Raw genomic sequence first — 18,115 nt, 5'->3', positions numbered from 1 at the left:
CACACACTCCGACACTACTCAGTAAAACACTTGCAGGTTAAAAGGCAATGAATGAGTTTGGCTGAAATCCACCATGACTCAATTAAGTATCGAACGCCCTCCCACGCATACCCACCCACAAACCCTCCCCCTTCAATCCAAATACACATCTAACATGGTGCTACACAGCGCGTCAGGCCTCCATCCAGATGCCTTTTTCAAATCAAATCACATTAACAGTGTGGATAGATAGATACATACATACATGTATATATACTGTATATAAGTATGTCAGAGCTGATTAAAAAATCAAATGGAATGACTAGTAATATATATATATATATATATATATATATATATATATATATATATATATATATATATATATATATATATATATATACAGTATATACTGTATATCTTTCATAGGATTCAACAGATTGTGCATCAGGTAACATGACAAACACGCTGGCCAACTCCTCTACTGGTGAAAGAATAGACACACACACACACACACACACACACACACACACACATAAACACACACACACACACGCACACACAAACACACACACGTCCCCCAGGTAAGACATTTGTAGCTTAAAAAAAAAAAAAGTTGAACACATTTGTTGTTGTAATGAAGGAATGGATTAGTGCAATATAATAAAGGGGGACGAGGGCAGATGTGCTAACAAGGAGGAGAAGTGCGAGGGAGGAGACGGGGGACTCTGGCTTGTGTGACATCCTTTGGTTTATCTTCAGGGGGGAGGAGGGAAATAATTGGTGTGGATGTAGAATTCGAACGGGTAGAATAGAAACATCGAGCAGCTGGAGCACAGCAGATAGACATGAGAAGTGCACTGTGTTTCTGACCGGTTTAGAGCTGCGACAATGAGTCGATTAATCGATCAGCCGATCGACTGGAAATTAATCTGCAACTACTTTTGGTAATTGGATAATCATTTAAGTCATTCTTGAGCAAAAATTTGGTTGGTCCTGGCTTGTTAAATGTGAGGAATTTGATGCTTTTCTTTGTCATACAAGTTGGTTAACTGAATATCTTGGAGTCACTTTGGGCTGTGGGAAATTATACAGGGCAATTTCACTATTTTGTGACACTTCATTGACAAAACGATTAAATGATAATGAAAATCATTGACAAAACGATTAAACAATAATGAAAATAATCATTAGTTGCAGCCCTGAACCGGTGCATTTTGTCCAGAGACCGTGTCGTAGCTGTCTGTCAATCTTTTTTACAGTACAGTTCTACCACTTCCTAGCTGTACAGTATGTGGTGAGACTAGCTGCCTAAAGCTCTACCTGCAAGTCATAAGGCAAGTCACAGGGAACAGCTAAGGTGAAAAATAATGCGGAAAAACAAACAGAAAACAATGACCGATGTCCCTCGTTTTGTTAACCTTCACAGGGCTCAGGAGTGTCTCAACTCCTCAGTAAGGGCTCTCTCTACTGGACCGTTAGAAGAGCCTCTCTAGAACAAGGCTTCTTCAAGCCAGGACTGAGGCTGAGATGAAAGTTTGAAAAGGTGTGTGTTTTCACTATTAGAGCCATTTTTGCAAAGCCCTGCTCTGGAATCGAGTTTGGCGAGGAAAAATCTTTCTCACAAACCCCGTTTAGGTACAGTATTTCAGTTTGCGCAAAGCATCACTCGAGATGAAAAGGTTTCTGTAAGTGTCAGTGCGCTGTGGCACACAGAAAGAAAGGAACGGGCGAAGAGAACTCCGCTTCCTTTAAAGCTGCTTGTTTGGTTTGATTGCCTGAAAGCCTCCTAAAGAAAACCATCACACATACCGACATTGATCCATTTAACCACACTGACAACACTGGCTCTCTCTTCCACACACAACTCACACACACACACACACACACAACTGAGACAAACTCAAATCAGGAGAAATAAGACAACACTCTCAATTAGCTGCACCTTCACCCCGGCTGGTTGAACACCGCTAACATTGAGCTGACGGTGCAGGCTTGTGTTCCCCCGGAAGCACCTTAGCGCCGGTCCATTCCGAGTCATTGGCTTACAAATGGAACAAACATGATTGTTGTGCTAAGATGCTTTGGGAGAAACGCGGTCCTGACAGTAGCCCAGTTTAGCCTGGTGTTCAGCATTCCTGGCAGGCGAGGGGGTGGGGTATACACACACACACACACACATACACACACACACGTAACCTCAGAGAGTTGTGGAAGTGGAAAAATCCAAGCTGATGAATGAATTCTCCCATCCTCGCTCTTCCAAACCAGGAGATATTGGTGCTCTGACTGAGATGAATGCATCCATCACATTGGAACCCCTCTGTAGTCAGCTAAAGGGATGTGTGCTTCATAATGTGTCCAACACTTTTTGCTTCATCTGTCCCTCTCCAAAAACCAGACCCACCCCATTGTCCCCCTTCCCTCTGATCATGACCGTCCCCAGCAGAAAAGACAGGGGTGTTCAGTCCTTCAGCAACCCCCCTCCCTGCCCATCCCAGAAGGGGGGGAGCTATGTTATGATTAATTCATGGGTGCGACGCCTCTTCTGCCCTCTACTGCAGGTTCTTCAGGATGCGTCCAAAGCGGAAGTCGTAGACGTGCCGGCAGAGATACACCAGCTCGGGGTCGACGTCTGTGGGCACACAGCGGTGGGAAGGGGGGGCGAAGTCGGGGCAGCAGGGCACCATGCTGGCGCTGCCAGGTGGGGCGCCTTCGGCACGCCGCTTCACCAAGGCACAAAATCTAAAAAATAAAATAAATAAAAAAAGAATGAAAACTCGGCCCTACTATCTACTAATCAAGCACAAATCAAAATGTATCATCATGCTGCGCTTTTATTTGAATATAACGAGCTTCTGAATGTAAATTTGCAAATGGACTGTTCTTATATAGTGCTTTTCTAATCTCAACGACTACTCAAAGTGCTTTAACATTGTACAGGAACCATTCACCATTCACACACGTTCATACACTGTGGCCGAGGCTGGCGTACAAAGTGCCACTTCAGCTCATCAGATAATCATTCACGCGCATTTACACTGCGATGCACAGCATCGGGGGTAACTCGGGGTTCAGTGTCTTGCCCAAGGACACTTCGACATGGGACTGCAGGGCCATCTTGGCCAAGGATCGAACCACCAACCTTCCGATTGGCAGGCAACCGCTCTACCACTGAGCCACAGCCGCCCATGTCTATTCAAATGTTTGTTGTGTTCCCGCGATTCATTAACAGTTGCAGTGTTAAAAAATTCAGAAAAACAGGCTTCCACCTATCGCAGAAGCTGAGGTGTAAATGGAAAAAGGAAAAAAAAAACTCAAACCTTAAAAAAAAAAAAAAAAGAAAGTAAAACTTTCTGCTAACGTCTAATGCCGGAGTGTATTCCTGTTTGTTTGTGTACTCACCTACAGTACTGGGCTAGTGGGAGAACGTAGCATCTGTCTTCTATGCAGGCCACACTATTTTCATCCTGATGCCGAGAGGCGAAAATCTCATTCTGAAACCAACAGTGGGTGTACAATGTCACATCAACACAAGTGTCTCCTATAGTGCTGGCTGAGCGCTGAAGAAATAACAAGAAATAAACACTTTTCTAAAGTGAGCACAGAGGAGGCCGTAATTGTTCATGTGCAATAGGACTGTGCTTCTGCGTTTCCAACACACACACACACACACACCAACCCCTGCTCTACTCAACGCATGCTGTAGACATCCGCTGTGAATAGAAACATGAGTAGGGTTTCACTTTCTAACAGTGAAATTGCTGTCCTCTCGTACCCTTTGTTTGTGCAAGGCTGAGGTGGCAGAGATATCATCATTTGGCATTGTGGTTACACTAAGTGGTGCCCAACTTTCAACTGTTCCAGGGCTGCTGAGGGAGAGATAATAAGGTCTCCTGCAGCAGCGACTGTTTGTTCACCTCCTCCTCCTTCCACATCATTTTCTCACGTACTGTATGTCAGGACACCTCGTTATGCACGGTCACTTACTTATGATGAAGGAATAATTGATAATCACAAAATTCTTTCCTTGCACATTCAAACACATCATATCAAAGTATGACCTATAATGTGGAAGCACAAGACAGTCAAAATATGTAATAATCCTACACAATGTGAAATAATCAAATAAATTGTCAAAGGTCAGCTCGTTTCCCGTCCAGCTTCTTCTATTCACAATGTAAATGTTTATTGCAGGTCCTTTTTTTAATTTAATTTCAGCAGTTTTGTTTTTATTTCACATTGCCATGTTTCATACACTCATGCAACACTTAAAACTGCTTGAATGAAATAAAAAGAGCATTTAAAAAAAAAAATCTGTTATTGTGAAGAAAAGCGGGATGAAAAAACATTTTCATAACAATGAGCATGAGTTTTTAGAAACGCATTGGAGTGTGAAATATCACACTTTTATGTAAATGCTTTAAATTTTGTTTGTATGCATTTATGTGATTCACTTAGTTATTAATAATGAACATAAACAATGGGACGGTACTAATTAAATAATTGTATGTTCAATAAAACAATTTTTTGTTTTGTTTTTTTCATTTTAGGTTGATGTGAATGTCAAATACTCTTCCATTTATCATACACATCTTCACATCAAAGTGATTTGTTTTTAATGGGGGACAGTTTGTTCAGTGTGTAGCTGTTTTCCTGAAAAACTGTCATTTCACCACTGGGCAACATTTAATCGAGCCTCACCTCACAGTGTGTGCTGGGATCTCGGCCTCCCTGTGTGTGCTCAGGTCGGTAGTACCAGAAAAGACTCATCATCAGCTCTCCTGAGGAGGCAGATTGAGACCCACACACACACACACACACACACACACACAGGTAAACAATCTTGGCCATACAGTATGTACCTTCGTCCATCCGCCATATCTATCCATGATTTGTCCTTCTCATCTCCTTTACCTGTTTTGGGGTCCTCCCACAGCGATGATATCTTGGCAACATATGGGAGGGATTTCTTCCTGGGGCCCGATCGTAGCAGAACAGTGTCTCTGACATGTATCACTTCACCGTCCCTCTCCACTCCTTCATAACACTGCCGCAGGGCTGTTTCATCCTCTCCCTGAGACAGACACATACACATGCACACCGACAAGGACAGATATAATTCTCATTATGAAGACAAAAAGTAATCTGTCACACAAAGCTGTGTGGTCAAAACACAATTATCTTTTCCCCCTAGAGCAGATTTTTTTCTTCTTCTTCTTCTGTCTGCTGGGCAGCTGCATGGATGCTACGGTTTCTCCTAGCAGGTATTATCAGGTAGTAGAGTGCAAGAGAAAAAGCCTCACTAGAGAGACAACCGGACAAAAAGCTCTCTAATCTCTTGCTCATCTTTCCTACTCAGAGACGCACTCACAGATAACCTACCGCAATAAAGACCTCCCTCTCCGTGGGCATTCCAACAGGCCGCCAGCCGTTGGTGGCACGTCTGCGGCTGACTCGCTTTTGTTTGGTGCTGCTGAGGCTTGGCAAGGGCGACGGCTGTTTCTGGGGCAGCCGTGTGCGGCCCATTGACAGCGAGCCGTTGGAGGGTTCGGTACTCTGTGGGCATTCCGTGGCCAGCTTTAGCCGGGCCTGGGGTTGGTCTCGCACCGACAGGGGGGTCAGCAGATGGGGTTTAGTCTGGGTGGAAGTGGGCACGCTGGAGAGAGGGCAGCTGGAGATGGGCAGGGATGGGGGAACCAGAAGGGAGGGGCTGTGGTCACCCTGAGAGGAGGAGTAACCCTCTGGAAAAGTAAAGGGTGAAATGTATCACTTAAAAAAAGATCCAATTTGCACTTAAAGCTAGACTGTGTCACTTTTGAACTTTCTCTTACAGATAATAAGCAATAAATCACCCTTTTGATCACTTTAATACACTCCGGCCTTACTTGGTGTGGTATGACAAGTAGCTAATAGTAGCTAATGTTAGCAAACTGTATGTCGCAGGTGCTGCTGTTAAGCAAAAGTTTCATAAAATTAGCAAATTGCATGGTTTCCCTGTTAATCAGCTTAAAAACAACCTGCTTCTTTTATCTTATTTATCAGTCCAACTATATATAAAACAATTGTTACGGAAAATATTACATATGAGCCAAGAGCTCCTTATCAAGGAATATCTAAGTCAGAGCCTCAAGCTATGGACTCTTTCAAAGCTCTTACCAACAAAAAAAAGACAACAAAGAAAACAGAAATGTTCACACGTTGGGCCACACAAGTAGCCTGAGGCAAACATTTAACAACAAAGGGCTCTTCAATACCTCGATAACATTGGGATATGGGTTTCTTTCAACAATAACAGCTATACAAAAGAGGGCTTAAGATGACGAATCAAAGAAGTGACATAATATAATGAACTTGGCCTCAGTGGGGTCAAATGCTCAACCTGCTCCAGATCTTATTGAAAACGCTAAATGACCAGGTTGTTTTGACAGGCTCAGTGATAGTTGTCTAACGTCATATTGACTATTTGCTTCGTTAACTTCATTCAGTAACCGTCAGTGATCGACACTGTCCCCATTGTCCACTCACCTGTTTTGATGCTGTGTGTGCATCCAGTGCATCCTGTGCTGAACGAACAACCCCTGCTGGTGACAGGAGGCATGGCTCTGTAGGTGTAGCCGCTGATCCCACAGGCGTCACTGTAACAGGGCGAAGCCACCGAGTTGCAGTAGGCGGGGTGGGCCATCCCCGAGCTGTGGGACACCCGTGGACCCAGCAGCTTGGAGCCGGCCGTCCGATTAGGGCACAAACTGGAGGGGGCAAAGTTCAGAGGTTGCGAGGCCAGGCTTGCTGACGTGGTTCCAGTGTGTGGCGGGTGGGCGATGTGAACGTAGTAGCTGGAGAAGCAGTGGTCGGCCGTGCAGAGGCAAGGGTGCGGGCTGAGGGTCAGAGCTGTGTGCGGGTGGGAATGGGTCAGGGACGGTGAGGTTACGAGGCACTCGCGCTTCACGGGGGTCATGGCTGAGTTAAGTGGCTGATCGTCCGATTCTCCGTAGGGCTGCTGGCCCAGAAAGAAGGCCAGGCTGTGGCAGTATTCCACTGAGCCCTCTGGGGGACAGCAGTAGTATGGGCTCAGTTCGGTCTCCAGCTGCTCTTCCTTCACTTGCTTTAAGGGGTACCCTAGCATGCTGCGGGACTGGTAGCCGGGCTTGGTCAGTCGATGGGTGCAGCTGCCCGTCTCCCACTCCACTTTGGGTTCAAAGTCTGCCTTCTTCTTGCAGGCCGTGCAGCCACTGTGCAGAGGAGGGACCTTTTTCCCCTTCAGCTTTTGTGACTGCCCCTTGTGTTTGAGTTTGACCCTGGAGTGCTGTTTCGGGGTGGAGACGGCAGCAGGAGCCTTGCAGTCTGATGTGACAGTAGCCGCGGGTGCAGCCTTTACTCTCTGTTTACTGGTAGCAGACACGCTAGTTAACTTCAGCAGGGCTGCAGCGTTGAGTCCAGCCAATCTTCTGGGGGCGGGGGCATCCAGACTCTCCTGACTCATCCCCCCGCTCTCTGCTCGGTTGGCTTTGGCCTTCTTGACCCGCTTTGAGTTTTGGCACACTTTGTGAGATTTGGAGGCTTTACTGATGTTTCCTTGCGTGGCCTTCAGACCTACAGGGACACCACTCCTGGTTGGATTTGTATCCAGGGATATCCCTCCATTCGTGGGCTCTTCCTGTCTCCTGGCCTGTTTAGCTGCCGCCTGAGGGTCAGTAGCTCTTTCAAGCAGTAGACTGTTCACTGCCTCAGCATTGAGAGAGGCCAGTCTGCGCTTGCGAGGTTGTGGGACATGAATACACTCACCATGACCTGGGCTGTTTGACTTTAATTTGGTTTTTGGTAATGACTCAGCCTCTTTCCGTTTACTGCTTTTCCCTTTTTTGGGTTTGGGTTTGAGAGATAAATGTCGGCGTGCATCCTTTCGCACCCTTTCTTTAGAACTCTCCTGTGCACGGATGCTTTCCTCCAATCGGGTAAGGAGGACATGACAGCTGAGTCCCTCCCCATCTGAACTCCCAGCCCTACCGCGCAAAGGATAGGACTTCCTGTGCCGTTTCTTGTCACGCCTTCGGTCAAGTTTTCTGTTCTGATCTGATTTTTCTGTCCTCCCTCTTTTGTCATTCGCCGTCTTGGCCATGACCTTCCTTTGTTTGACGATCTCACTTATCTTCTTTGTCCTCCCGAATCGAAGTGAGCGCTCAGGCCAGGCGTCGCCCATAGTGCCACCATGTGGCCAAAGAGGAGAGCTGTCCCACGACTCAGCGCTGCCGTCGTTCTGCTTGAGGGAACCCTTCTGCCTTGCTTGAGTCATCACATGCTTCTCCGCGGGGCCTAGAGATAAGAGACCGACAAGTGGTCAAAATCTCAAGTTTTTCTTAGTTTCACCATGTGCTTACAATGTTCACAATCCACAGAATAACCAGTGATCTGTACAGTTAGTTCAAGTTACTTACAAACCAAGCTATTAATTGGACCCATAGAGAGCTGGTTCAGCCCTAAACACGGTGAACATTTTGTCACACAGAAGACGACAGGATTGATGGTCAGGGCAGGACACTCAGGGAGTGGTAAAAGGTGCATTTTGGACTAAGTAGGGACCAGTAACATGACTTCAAACATGTTTCTATTGTTATGACTTAAAACTAGACAAAGCTGGAAGGGCTTTTGTGCTGTGGAAAGCACTGAGGCACAAAGAAAATGAAAGCAAGTACCAACGAGACACGAGCACAGCAAAGATAGACTGTCTTACATAAGTCTTGCAGTTTGGATACAAACACAACGACAGCCTCTGATGCAATACATAAAGAATGAATCAGTTCAGCTGAATGGTTTTGTGATCAGACTGAACTGATCTGATCATAAGGCGAGCTCTCAGCCATTGTATCCCCGTTCGAGATCCTCTCATTATAACGGGTTTGTGTTTGTTTATGTAGCATAGAAGAACTCATGCACTCTGTCATTCATTCACTGCCTTATCACCTAGTGTGCACAGCATGCAAATAACAGGTTGTTAAAGCCAAATTGTTTAGTCTGAAATGTTTACAGTTTTTTCCGATTGCTAAACGACAGTGGGCACAACTGGAGTCACAGGTGCAAAACTCTAACTACAGTCTGCACTACCAACAGTCACCTGAGCTAAACAGTTCACATCACCTGCAAAACAGGCTCAGTGCAGCCAAACACTATGCACAAGCCTCACTGAGATAACACACACTGTCACTCAGAACACACTGAGGGTAAAAACACTAGCATCAAACACCAATACAGAAATTACAAACTTTCTCATCTTTACAGTTTGAACAATTTGAGTGACTTGACACTACTCAATAGTTTATTTAAGGAAAAAATATAGATCGTATATCATACCAATTTTTACATAATGTAAAAAAGAAGGAATGAAAATCAGCAGTCTTCTTCAATAAAGTATTTTGTCTCTAGTAATTTATGGAATTACTGGGGAAAAAAACTAAAGGTACATACGTAACAGTACCAAAGAATAGTGTGACTAATTCTGCCTCTCTCCAGCATCATGTGGCAAGTTTTCTTCATCACATTGGATGTCTTCATTATCTCTAAATAAAAATGAATGTGGTGTTTCCATTGCTTTCACCGCCATTACTTTCTGAAAAACAGTAAGAACACAGTTTTACTATTGTAAAGATATAGTGTTTTTCACTTTTTTTATAGCTGTGTACATAACCTCAGACATCTTACCTGGACATATTGGTATCTTTGATCTTTTACCTGTTTCTCTCAAACGGTACAGTGTATAATTGTTTCATTCTTATTTGGTGTTTGTGTACAATAAAAGGCTTTCTGAGCTTTCTCTATATAAATACCATATATGTTCACTAACTAGTCTAAAATAAGACACCTACTTAGGCTTTCAGCTAAAATTGCAATCAGCAGTGTTTGATAGGCACCAGACTGAAATCTATTCTGTTTTGAATGTGTGGTTCACAGTTTTGACAACAGTGTGTTAGCATTTGAACAAAGTGCTGTAAATCTACAGTGTTGTGCACGTTGTGGTTAAAGTCATGGGATAAGTGTGTAGAGTTTTGAAAACTGTGTTCAAGCAATGAAAAAACCAAGTAGAGTTTGGTCCACATGAACTGCTGCTGTGCAGACTGTAGTTAGAGTTTTGCACATGTGACTCCAGTTGTGCCCACTGTCGTTTAGCAATAAAAAAAAACTGTAATCTGAAAGGAAAATGTTAAAAAAGGGCCTCGCTACAATACTAATCTGAACTAAGTAAAATAAGACACATAAACAAGCCAGCTATATGCTTAACCAGGAGAAATTATTGTTGAAAATCAATGTCTAAAAAGGTCCAAAGAGTTATTGTCTGCCTAATAAGCTGGGTAAACTTGCAATTTAAAACTGTACACACCGTAGAATCCGCACTACAAAGAAAAACTTCCTACAGCAAATACATTTTCCAACATTCAACTTTCCTTTTGTTAACCAACTCACATGAGCTTCTTGTCCTACCCCATTACTCTCCATAATTAGCTATAAATCAGTTAATGAAACCTGCTCTTAAAGAGGAACTGCACACTAAATTATTTTTTTTTCTAATAAACAAAATTACATAGATTCTTGAGAGCATATGATGTTTATACAGGTGCTTTTTTACAACAAACTTGTGAGTAAATAAATGAAATGAGTCTTTTTAGCTCAAGACTAGCTTGTACGTGTCTGCTGGGATTTGACTTTGGTTTGACCGAATTCTGTGGCCCCTCTCTACCGTAACAAGCTTTATATCATAGTAATGGCATAGCTATCAGTTTATCACCAGGAAGAAGAAAAAAAATCATCCCACGTCACATCACAGTAAGCCTTTTAATTCTGTATGGAGCTGTGCTACAAGAATTACAGGCCAGGGCTTCTGTTCAGACTAGCATGGCTGTGTGAGGCTCTGAGGGGCCCGATGCTTGATGCAGATTCCTCTGTAGTCTAAACTCATTCAAGACCGGAGATTTAGGCCTAACTGACGACTCATATCAACAAGATTTTTCACACATGTTTGATTTTGCCTGACTGTGCTTGTTCAGTGTGAAGGTGGTCCAAGACTGAAACAGCAGAGTGATCCCGGTCGCAACCAATACGAGTGTAGCTCCAGGGTTAATGAAAATTAAGTACAACTTTTTGAACTACAACTCCCATTTCTATAGCGTTTCCCTAAGGAAATAACAGAATAACATTTTTCTTTATCATCCTCCTCCTCTGAAAACACTCATGATTTAAATGTAACAAAACGCTTTAATACCTTGAAACAAAAAAAGTAACAGGGCTGCACAATAAATTGTTTTTTCATCAAGCACGATATCAACTTGCGCAACAAACCCATTGCGAAAGGCTGCAACATGTCACAAAAATACTTGATTTTTTTGTGTTAGTTGAAAGAGAATATCGGTAGAAAACTAGATTTTAAAATGTAACGGTCACTTTTTTTTAGTGGTGCCTTTTATGTTGATTTAAATGTTTAATTAGTTCAATAAAAGAATGTTGGAAAAATGATTTCCTTTCGTTTCTTTAAAATTATTTTATTTTAGCAGCAGAAAGCAAGTAATATCGTTATCGCGATATTCAACAGCGTTATGCATATCACACATTTTTCTCATATCATGCAGCTCTACTTTGTAAGAATTTCTGAGAGCACGCTAATGAATGACAACATCGGGTAGTGTGCAGTCGCTCATCGTCTTAGCCCTGACTTAGGACGGAGTCTCGGCTGTGCTTCTCAAGATGTAATCCGTTTCGCAGCATGACCTTGCCCGCTAATACTGACATTCAATACCAGAATGACAAAACTCAGATGTGTTTCACTTCATAGAAAAAATTTAAGAATTCCAGAAAAAATGTTTTTTTTTTTAAATCTGTCCCAGAATCTGACAGATGGATGATTTTAATTACCTCAATAATCAAAGTCTGTATGCAGTCTGTATGACTGTATGTTTGTTTAAAGCAACTCTCACATAACTAACCAATAACTCTGATACCAAGCTTTTTTATCATGATTTCTTTTTTTTAAACCACAAAGATCATTTTCCAGCAGCAGTTGCGGGTCACTGCTGAGAAGTGTAGGTGGGGAAACACTGGAGGGAATAACCTGTGAGATATTATCTCATGTGGGAGCGTTCTGGCCGAACAGCAATTTGGCTCTTTGAACCACAGTTAGGCCTGGTGATCCTCAGGAAGTAATCTTACATTTACGGGAAGATCAATGACCTTGCGCTCCGTCTCTAATTGGTTAGAAAACAGATCATCAGGTACTTTCAGAGCATCAAACACCGGGCGCACCACGGTGCTTTTTTTTTTTTAATGATGACACCTCACAAGACTCTGGAGACGATGTGTGTAAAACAGCAGCAGAGTTGGGTTTAAATAATAATTCAACAGAATCGGGACTGACTAACAACTGACTAATGAAATTCAACGATTATCTACTCCATTGATCTTTGTGTACACATTGATCTTTGTGGAATTGCAGGTTCCGCTAAAGCAACCATTAAAACAAACTATAAATGTTTCATGCTCTAGCCTCCAAATTCAACTATAACCATGCTTGAAATATTTATATCACAATGGTCCATTAAAAAAGAAATACAATACAACCCAGGACAAAGCAGACAAAGCACCTAATGTCACAAATATCACAGGAAGTTACCAGTGAGGACAAACGTTCAATTCTAAATTCCATATTATAACAATACAGCAGTAATAAGAGATCACAAACTGCCACACAATAATAATGCTAGAAAGCATCAGACATAGAAAAGAATGTCCCAGAAAAATGTTGTCACTTTAGGAATATTACATGAATATATAGAGGTGTAATAACACAGTTTTAACATATTAAGCAAAGTGGATCCCAAACTATAGGTCCTCAGTAGGTTTGAATACATTGCCTGTGAAGGTTTCCCTTTACTTTAGGTCCCATTTTCAGCGTGATAAAATATGTTTTAGAGTAGGATTTAAAATTGTTTATAATGAACAACAACTAAAGGGTTTTAAAATGTAGGTTGATCCCTATAATATGGTAGGTTTATTAACATGTGAAGCAGGTGTCAAACTATAACTTATGGTAATTCTATTTATTTAAAGAAAAGACATTCATAATCACTTAAAAAAGTCTTTATATCGGTTTACAACTACACTATAGTGTGTTATAAACTCTCTTCTCTAAGGGACTGTACGGAAGTTAAAAAATAAACAAGGCCCACCACAGTGCCAGTGTTTTCTTTGGGCCCTCACCATGACTTAAGTTAAAAACTGAAATACCCCTCCCCTCAATATCTCAAAATAATAAACAGATGGCAAACATAATATACTGAAGAAAATCCATTACGTAATGATAACAAGTCAGATGTAGAACTGGCTTTGTGGCAAGGTGTTCTAAAGCACTACATTATCCAACAGACAAGCAACATGCAATTCACCTGGCCGAAAAAACAACTCCAACTCTGCTCCAGATCACTTAACACTGGTTGTGCATGCAATACAGTCAGAACCTCATCAGACAATATTACACCTGTAATTAACACCTCATCCACTTGGTTTTTAAATGTTCCTCCTTTCTTCAACTTCCCAGGTAGAGACACAACACCGGCAAAACGCATCCAAAATAAATAAACCAGCTGGGTAACGCAGTCCACTGGATCGGATTGAGAAGGCTCTTATTTTACATTTTCCATGTCACAGCTGTGACGGGCAGCTACAACACGAGGCGCTGGCATGTTGACGTTTATCAAGAAGAGATGAAATACTACAAGAATCTCAAACATTAGGTCATTGTCTTCTTTTATTTGTTGCCTTGTTTTCTTCAAATACTTGCACCGCAGATCTTGAGCTTGATCTACAAATACCATCCGCTAAGATGTCGAGGAAGGTTTGCAAACACGTATATATATATATATATACCCTAATGCATATGTACATTTATACTACATGCGTATAGTACATATAGCCTACAGTGGCCAAGCAATACAGTAGGATGGGATACAGTACAGCTTGACGTAGCTTGCCCATCTGAAGTAGCCAGCCAGGCTCTAAATATGGGCTGGAGAGGGAAGGGGGGGGCTACCCGAATACACACAACACACACACACACACACACATACACACACACGAAATAAAGGGCAGTCACCCCTGTAGATCACATTTACTAACCGGATTCCTTATTACCGACACGGTGGCTGTTGTGATCCCAGCCCGAGTTGAGACCTGGGAGGATATATGGCACGTAGCAGCAGCCCTGTGTATCGCTTCTGGTGCACGAAGCGAAAAATGGGTTCTGCGCTCCCCTCTGGACGGCTCGGCAGTCGGAACAACTTCAAACATTCAGGGCGAAATAGCAGCACAAAAAAATCGAGCTGGTAACTTACGGGTCGCCGACACACTTCCTCCTGGCAGTCGGGAACCGTCGAACAAATCTGCGGGTAAAGGAGGTGGTGGGGGTGTGTGTGTGTGTGTGTGTGTGTGTGTGTGTGTGTGTGTGAAGGGGGGAGTGGGGGGGAGAAGCCGCCGGACTGGTGCGATGGCAGAGCTCCGCTCCGTAACTGGGAGAGCTGGGGAGGAGTGGAGGGAGGACGGTCGGTGGCGCTGCCTGCGAGATGTGTGTGTTTGTGTGTGTGTGTGTGTGTGTGTGTGTGTGTGTGTGTGTGCTCTTCCTGGTTGGGCTTCCACCGATTTTTCAGAAAACTTAATCCGGACCAATTGCCATACGGAGAAGCCTCGCTTGACACCCTCGCCCTCCAATGACGGACAAACAGCTGTTTATTGTGAAGGGAGAATGAGAAAGTAAATATGTGCAGCAGGCTATCCGAGGCAACTTGCTTCCACTAGGCTACGTTAAAACGCGGAGCTACATCCACGGCCGATGGATGTTACTGCCCCCCCACTACGACGACAGACAGCCTCACCCTGTCATTTGCCGTGACCAAACCAAGACCAGCCAACCGCCAGACAGTTAAAACACGTCTAGAGAAATGCATATGGAGCGGGAAGGCAATCAAACGGTGACCCATGTGGTGCGTGGGAGATATGGTTTTTAAATGCTTCCTTCCCATTTCCCAAAGTTCTGATGAGTTATGGGATGTAAAGGAAAGCTCAAACTCGCTTTAAAGCTGCTCTTTATGAACCCTGAACTGCAAGTTACCAGGTGTTGTGAAGGGGCAAAAAAATAACTTTTTTTGGTTCTCAAATATCTGTATTTATGTAGCCTATATTTTGTTAGGCTACATTCGTCATCCATTAGGCCTAGAGCTTTGATTTAAACTCTCCATTACTAGCTGTGGGCTTGGAACCAAGATGAACCAACTATAGACTACACATCAGGTACAACCACCAAAATGTCCAGAGAGACCCATCACCAGCTCTAAAGTATCTAAAATTCTGTCATTATCTGAATTTGACTTTGCGGTCTGTAAATATTTTTTTGTCAATTGTAATATCAAACGTCTTCTCCACACACATTTTCTCACATTAGAATATATTCAGTTTAATTTACCTAGAAAATGCCGCGTTGGAAACATTATTCAGGTTTGTGAAAATGTAATCCATTAAATGTTACATAGTGCCTGTTGACAGTGGGAAATGGATGAGGGGATCCCTGTGCATCAGCCACCTTGGAGCTGCCTACCTCAGCAGACAGGGCGACTGAGGGAGGCTCAGGAGTGGTGAGGGTCTGCAGCCCACGGTTATACAGCAGTCAGTCTAAAAACATGTCGAGCCAGTGGCGGTTTAGTCGTTTAGGTTGCCTGCACTTTGCTAATATGTGTCTCATAGGCTAGACAGGTTTTGGGTGGTGCATGCCACATTGCAATGTCTACATACTCTGTCAGAGACATGCTTCATGTCGCCACACTAGTTGCTGCATACTAATATGGTCATAACCACTACAGTGCCAATTACCTATTTGTGAGGGTGAAATAAAATACAATTTTTTCGCCGCGAAGGCGTGAACGGTCTTCTGGAAGACCTCCACCAGACCAGCGGGCGCTTGTTGGATTGTTATCGGCCTCAGCAGGCGAGGGAGGCGGCTAGGAAGTAGAAGGATGCCGGTGTTCTGTCGATCTATGCTACCTATCGAGATGTGCTACTTAGCGGTTCTGCGCATGCGCACGACCCACAAGCGTGGTCTGATTCCCCGCCCATAAATCTATGCATCCTTGTGGTCGGACATGTGGTCGATACTGTGGTTAATGGAGTAATATCTAATAAATCATTTATTCATTGTGCCTTTTGATAGGGTATATTTTTCTATCAGAATACGCTACTACTGAAATATTCAACAAATATAATTTAATAAAATATCAAAATATGCTCCTTATCTCTTGACAGTGCACATGGAGTGAGTAGTGGTGCAATATAAAATGATTCTGTTGGGGGAGCATTATTTGATAGGGTATATTTGTCATATCAGAATATGCTACCACTGAAATATTCAATAAATATATAATGGAGTATCAAAATATTCTCAAATAAACATAAGATGTCAATACTGTTAGAGTTATACCTCTATGGGATTCAGCCTGCCTGCACAATTGGAAATGGGAACACATAAGGAAGCACATTTCGATAGGGCAGCGCGACTCGATAGACTCTACTATCGATTTGCGCTACGGTAGCGTTTTTCGACAAGGCAGCATAGATCGTCAGAACACCGGTCCGGGCTGCTAGCCTGGCTAAGGAAACTACCACACAATTCGCCACTGCAGAGACTCATATTCACCAACGTATATATATATATATATATATATGCTACAAATACACATGGAACTGCTGCGTGATGATTATTACCAGAGTCTGGCTGAACACACTCACTCATCCCAGACGGCAGCAGCTAAGATGGTAGGTGAATTTAAACGATGGTTAAGTTGCTAAATGCATCTTGTTGTCATGTAAGGTCCCTGTTCATGTTGCACAGACATTTTAATTGCATTTTGTGTCTGTTAAGAGGCACAAAGGCACTCTTTATCTTATGCCCCCATAACTGCTGTTTTAGCTGAGTGGGAGCTCTCGGCATTAGCTGCAGCAGCTCCGTGTTGCTAGCACCGAGTCGGCTCGTTTTTTTTTGCTATCGGCAGTACTCATATACATATAGCAATCAAGATTAACGTAAAAATTGCCCGGAGTTCTCCTTTAACTGTAATGTGTAAATTAAAAAGAAATAAATGACATACTACTTACATTTCAAACTCACCAGTTGGCCTTTTTTTTTAATCTTGTCTGTCATTACAGCCAAAAATGGCATTACAGAACTGGCATCTGAAAATAGTGTAGGGTGTAGTTTACCCAGACTTAACATTTCTTGCACACTACTATTTAAAGTAACTATATGTAACTTTTAAAGGTTTCTGAAATGGTGTAATTTTTTATCTGATGATCATAAATGACCTGTAACAGCGGACGACATTTCCACCAACTGCAGAACGGCTGCGGATCGGCTCCGCTGCGTGTCGGCTCCGTGCTCCGCCATTCCTTCAATACCCACCAGGTCCGTATTTGTTGCGGAACGGCTGCGGCTGACTGACAGCTGAAGTCACTAGGACCCACGAGATATCGCAAATTCATGTATGATCGTGCAATATGACAAGATGTTCCGGAGCGGATCTGCAGCCGTTCCGCAGTTGGTGGAAATTGCGGGTAACAGTGAACAGTTATTTTTAGATAGTTTTTTTTAAATGCCTTATGCCGAGGTCAGATTTTTCCCACAAAATGACTTTTTGGTGGGTCACAGATTTCTTAGTAGGCCTAATTGTATTTTACTTTTATTTGAGAAGCTATGGCTGATACTGGGGCAGGACCATCACAGAAAAAAAAAAAGATATTAAACCTCAGAACAACTAAAAGCTAAAAGGTAAAGACAGATGATGGGCAAAAACAGAGTCAATCTTGGTCGGGCTTTTAACAGATGGAGACAACTACGCGTTTGTAAATGATTAAAAAATGTCCCCGAATTGGCCCTTGGGTATGTAATATGTCTATTTCATTCATAAAATAACTTTACAGTGCGCGATGTGGTTGTAGTCAGTAGCCTACATTAAATTAAGTCCCCGTCCATTTAGCGCCCATTTTTATTCCTTTCTATTCCTGTTTATGTTGGCCTACTATTTTCTTTTCCCTTGTCCCCCTGTACTTGTGTAAAGCG

General features: G+C 43.0%; 1 protein-coding gene across 1 annotated transcript; it reads right to left on the bottom strand.

The window, feature by feature from the left end:
- Nucleotides 1-410: 410 nt before the first annotated feature.
- LOC114572721 (bromo adjacent homology domain-containing 1 protein) lies at nucleotides 411-14,164 on the bottom strand. The gene is made up of 7 exons (XM_028604441.1): nucleotides 14,134-14,164; nucleotides 6,508-8,292; nucleotides 5,365-5,723; nucleotides 4,897-5,056; nucleotides 4,684-4,763; nucleotides 3,385-3,476; nucleotides 411-2,724 (listed from the first exon to the last, which is right to left on the bottom strand). The coding sequence occupies exons 2-7, from the start codon at nucleotides 8,270-8,272 to the stop codon at nucleotides 2,535-2,537; spliced, it is 2,646 nt and encodes an 881-aa protein (XP_028460242.1). The 5' UTR covers nucleotides 8,273-8,292; nucleotides 14,134-14,164; the 3' UTR covers nucleotides 411-2,534.
- Nucleotides 14,165-18,115: the final 3,951 nt, after the last annotated feature.

Source organism: Perca flavescens, chromosome 18 (assembly GCF_004354835.1).
Source record: "Perca flavescens isolate YP-PL-M2 chromosome 18, PFLA_1.0, whole genome shotgun sequence".
Taxonomy (NCBI): Eukaryota; Metazoa; Chordata; class Actinopteri; order Perciformes; family Percidae; genus Perca; species Perca flavescens.
The sequence above is the reverse complement of the archived record's forward strand: the minus strand, read 5'-3'. Positions and strand labels throughout refer to the sequence as shown.